The sequence below is a fragment of the Mandrillus leucophaeus genome, unplaced genomic scaffold (assembly GCF_000951045.1).
Source record: "Mandrillus leucophaeus isolate KB7577 unplaced genomic scaffold, Mleu.le_1.0 Scaffold41, whole genome shotgun sequence".
Lineage (NCBI taxonomy): Eukaryota > Metazoa > Chordata > Mammalia > Primates > Cercopithecidae > Mandrillus > Mandrillus leucophaeus.
The window spans coordinates 5,827,971-5,832,234 of record NW_012104365.1 but is presented as its reverse complement, the minus strand read 5'-3'; the positions used below and the strand labels follow the sequence as shown (position 1 = coordinate 5,832,234).

The window sequence follows — 4,264 nt, the reverse complement described above, 5'->3', positions numbered from 1 at the left end:
CCCCCAAGGCCAGAGGGGACAGCTCCAAGCCTTCCAGGCAAGCCCCCCGCCCCAACCCGCCCAGCTTTCAAGAAGAGCAGGCTGCGAGGCTGGCTGCGTTCCTCCTGCGAGGGCGCTTTATTTAGACGCGGGCCTTCTCTGGAGCTCGAGGAGGCCGCGGCTGTCAGAGCGGCCAGGACCTCACGGACCTCACGGGCTGGCAGCCCGGGGACCTGGGACTGGCGCTGTCAGCTGTGAGGCGGGGCGGGGCGGGGGACGGGCCTCTCTGGAGGCCGGAGCACAAGTCCTTGAGTGTTCGGGGCAGGGAGGGGTCTCCAGCCCCTCCCTAGGCTGGGGCAGCTGGAAGCAGGGGGCGTCCGGGTTCCGCACGTGCTGCTGCTGCCAGCAGGGTCCCCCAGCTCCGGGATGCTCTCATACACGTTTTCCAGGGGGCTGCCGTCCGCATCCAGGGCGCTGAGCGGGAGGGTCGCGTAGGCCAGGTCACTCGCCAGGGCCAGAATCGCTCCCCGGCCCTTGGGGTTCAGCGGGTCTGTGGTGGGTCCTGGGTCCCTCCTTCTAGGCTTGCAGACCCTGGAGTACAGGACGTCCACCTGGAGACAGGAAGCCAACCCGAGGAGGGGTCAGCACCGTCCAACCTGCTGAGGACCTCCGGCCCTACCCACAGTGCCCCACCCTGGCCCACATTACCTGAGCGGCCGGGGTCACCTCAGCCTTCCCCAGCTGTGGCTCTTGGGGACTGCGTTGGGTCCCTTTGCGCTTCTGGACGCGGGCATACTCAGCCACCACAGGGCTGGCCGCCAAGCTGACCCCGGGGAGGGCCGCCAGCCCCACGTTGGAATAGGTGGCCTCGGGGCCAGCGCACCTTGCGGTGGCTGCAGCTGCCGGCAGAGCCCAGGGCAGCTCCTGGCGCGGGAAGGCAGAGAGGGCTGCCCGCGGTCCGGTGATGTCCCTGGACACCTCCAGCCAGTGTGGGCGCAGGAGATCCATGCTGGCAGGCCGCAGGGCTGGGGGTGGGGTCAGGGCAGAGTTCACTCGGGGCAGGGGGCAGGAGCGGGTCTGACCCAGGGGTTGGCACGCTGCACAGTAAGCCCCGCCCGGCCACCCCCGTCCCGCCCTCCGCTCACCCCTGCTGCTGCGCGGGCCCCGGTGCAGCTCGTGCAGTCTGGTGTCCGACTTGCTGAGGGAGCAGAGGTGGGTCCGCCTCAGCAGGGACTGGGGGCGAGGAAGGCTGGTCGGTCCCCTGCGGGCCCCGCCCTGGTCCCCGGGACAGCCTGGCACTCACCGCTTCCGCTCCCATCGCACTGCCCTGCAGCCTCGCCCGCTGCCTCCGCACCCTCTTCCTGGGGGCTAGAGCGTCCTCAGGCCTTGGGGGTAGAGGTGGGGGGCGGGGTCGTCAGCCTCAGGTCCAAGGCCCAGTGCAGGGGCGCGTACAAACCTGGGGGCGCGGACCTGCCTCCAGCCCCTTCCCGCGCTGGGCTGAATGGCAGCCGCAGGAAGGCGCCAGACAGAACCGGGCTGATGGACGTACCTGCGGCAGGCTGTGCACAGCGACCACAGCCAGAGGAGCAGGGCGCAGCACCCTAGAACCCAGAGGGCAGGAGGAGCCCAGGACACTGGCAGCCCCATCCTGTGAAGCCAAGACCCTGGGGGCAGAAGAAAGGCCACTGGGTGCTGGCCAAGGGGACCTACGCCACTTGGCAGCACCAAATCTGCACCTCCCGCGGCTGCGGAGCTCCTGCGTCTCCCGCTCCTGCTCTGACTCAGCACAGGAAGCCCCAAGGCCTGGCAGTCCCTTCCTCCCAGAGGTGCCCACCTTCCCTTCTGGCGGGGGCTCCCGGTGAGGTGAGGTGAGCAAGGGCTGCTCTGCCTGGCCCCTTGGTGTCCCTGCAGGTGACCATGGTAACGCCCAGCACTGCCGCAAGGAGGGGCAGGGCAGCTGTGGCCACTGTAGCCCAAATTGTAACTGGCATCGGGGGGAGGCCCTGGGTGTGCGCCACAGGCCACAGACGCCACCCGCAGCCACTCTCTGCCCAGACATGGTCTCCTGTGTCAGGGAGCGCCCCCAAGCCACTCGCCACAGAGCCCAGAACTGGGAGAAGCTGGACGCTGGGTCAGCAGGCAGCAGCAGCTGCTGGGGGTGCTGATACCCCCACCCCACTTCTGGCTCTTCTTGTCTGCCACTGTCTCTGCCAGAGGATCTGTCCCCTTCTTGGGGATTAGCAGAATTCTGGGGGTGGGGGACGCCTTATAGTCAGCACATCCCGCAGCACAGAGGCAGCGGCTGGCGGGTGAGGGGTGGTCTCTGGAGTTCGGGGCCAGTCTGCCCAGACCCAGGGCGTGGGTTTCAGCCCGGCCGACTAACCCAGCTACAGCCACGTCCCAAGGCCTCCCAGACCCCAGCTGCCCCCCAGGAGGGCACTTGGGGACCAAGAGACTTGGGGATCTGCCCAGGCACTTACCAAGCCCACGGCCAGGGGTCCTCAGCTCTGTCTGGGGCAGGCGAGGAAGGTCTTTGTGCAGCCCTCGGCTGAGCTCCCCACCTCATCACTTCCTGCTCCTGTTGCCGAGCGCCTCCCCTGAGCCTCCCACCCTGGGCAGCAGCCACCACCGCAGCCTCACCCACCTGCTGCGCCCCGCCCGAAGCCTAGATGAAACGTGTGTGCCTCGAGCCCGCACTGTTCTGACAGCCTAACTCACATCCCCTCCACACATGAAGACGTGAGCAGAGCTGGCACAGAACCCCCAAACTCACAGGGCCAGGTCTGCCTGCCTCACCAGGAGTACCCCACGTGGTGGGCCACAGTCCTCCCACCTGTCTCGCCCGCTGGCCCGTCTTGCCTGCTGGAGCAGCACTGAGCTCCACCCATCTGTGGGTGTCAGGCAGCCTGGCGGGCACCCTGGCCTCCAATCTGCCTTGGACAGAGAAGGGAGAGAAGGGAGAATGCTGGCCTCCTAGGCCCCTCCAGCCCAGCCCGCCTCTCACCACAGCCCTGCACAGACCCTTCTGTCCCCAGAGACCCTGCAGCCAGCTGATCTCCACTGAATGACACTGTGATGAAATCACTTTAATGTCCTTGCCAAGGAAATGCCCAAGACACTGGCAGGTGGGCAAGAAAGTGTCCAGACAGGACCCTGCAGCCCCGTCTCCACTCAGCAGGGTCCGCACGCCTCAGGCCAGCAGGCCGGCCCCTCCTTGGGCAACACTGGTCTTTCTGAGGGCAGCCTGTGCTGGGGTCCCACACTTCATCCATAGTGCTTGCAGGGTTCTCTAGAACTCAGTCATCTTCTTGTGGGTGTCTGCCTTCCTCTGCTCCTGCTGCAGGCCTGCTTCCTGAGCCCGGAGCTGCCCCAGCTGGCGCTGGGCTCCTGCCAGCTTCTCCTGCAGCTGGGCTGACGCCACGCTATGCCTGCGGAGAGGCTCACCAGTCAGTGTGGGGTCCCCGGCCACGCCGCCAGCCCCAGGCTGCCATGTCCACTGCCCGTGTGCCCACTGCCTGTCCTCCAACATGCAGACCCCTCCTGGACTCAGCGTGACATGCTTGGGTCAGGTGACCTCCCGCAGGTGTCCTGGGGGCAGGGCCACCCTGGGTTTCCCTCTGCCCTGAGCCGGGCCCCACACCTACCGGCCAGCATTGCGGGTGAGAGCCTCCTGGATGCTCCTGATGTCCCGCTGGGTTCGCTCGATCTTCTCCTCGGTCTGGAAGAGCCGCAGGCTCAGCGCCCGCTTGGCGCTCTTGCTGGCATGGTACATGTCCTTGCTCCTCCTCCCCGCCGGGGCTGCCCCGGCCTCTAGGGCCCCAGGAGCCTGGCCTTGCAGCTTTTCATTGAGGAAGTCAAACACATTTCGAGGGGATGGGCGGCCCCCAGGCCGGGCCCCTCTTCCCCGGCACCTGGGGGGCTTGTTGGTGCCAGCCTTGCCAACCCTGGTCCGCTTCTGCAGTGTCTCCACACACTGGTCCAGCGACTTCCCTCGTGGCAACACTACAGCATGGATGGGCTCCACCCGGCCATCTGCGTGTCGGCCCAAACCTGAGACAGGAACGGCAGTGCTGTGGCTGCCGGACGCTGGGAACGTGACGGCTGCGGGACCCCCGGGAACGTGACGGCTGCGGGACCCCCGGAACCCGATGGCTGCCGGACGCTGGGAACCTGATGGCTGAGGGACCCCCGGGAACCTGATGGCTGCCGGACGCTGGGAACCTGATGGCTGCGGGACCCCCGGGGAACCTGATGGCTGCCGGACGCTGGGAACCTGATGGCTGCG

At 67.3% G+C, this 4,264-nt stretch overlaps 2 protein-coding genes across 4 annotated transcripts in view; both read right to left on the bottom strand.

Moving 5' to 3' along the window:
- Positions 1-95: 95 nt before the first annotated feature.
- On the bottom strand, positions 96-2,523 carry LIME1 (Lck interacting transmembrane adaptor 1). The gene is made up of 6 exons (XM_011992380.1): positions 2,460-2,523; positions 1,529-1,643; positions 1,283-1,364; positions 1,125-1,212; positions 688-1,004; positions 96-590 (listed from the first exon to the last, which is right to left on the bottom strand). Exons 2-6 carry the CDS (start codon positions 1,624-1,626, stop codon positions 228-230), a joined length of 948 nt encoding a protein of 315 aa, XP_011847770.1. The 5' UTR covers positions 1,627-1,643; positions 2,460-2,523; the 3' UTR covers positions 96-227.
- Positions 2,524-3,044: 521 nt separating this feature from the next.
- Positions 3,045-4,264, bottom strand: part of ZGPAT (zinc finger, CCCH-type with G patch domain) — a 46,682-nt gene continuing 45,462 nt past the window's right edge. For all 3 annotated transcript variants that reach the window (XM_011992382.1, XM_011992383.1, XM_011992384.1), the window contains 2 exons: positions 3,624-4,029; positions 3,045-3,407 (listed from right to left, as the gene is read on the bottom strand). In XM_011992382.1, the coding sequence (XP_011847772.1) occupies positions 3,269-3,407; positions 3,624-4,029 (545 nt within the window). In that variant the 3' untranslated portion in view covers positions 3,045-3,268. The remainder of the gene's footprint in view (positions 3,408-3,623; positions 4,030-4,264) is intronic.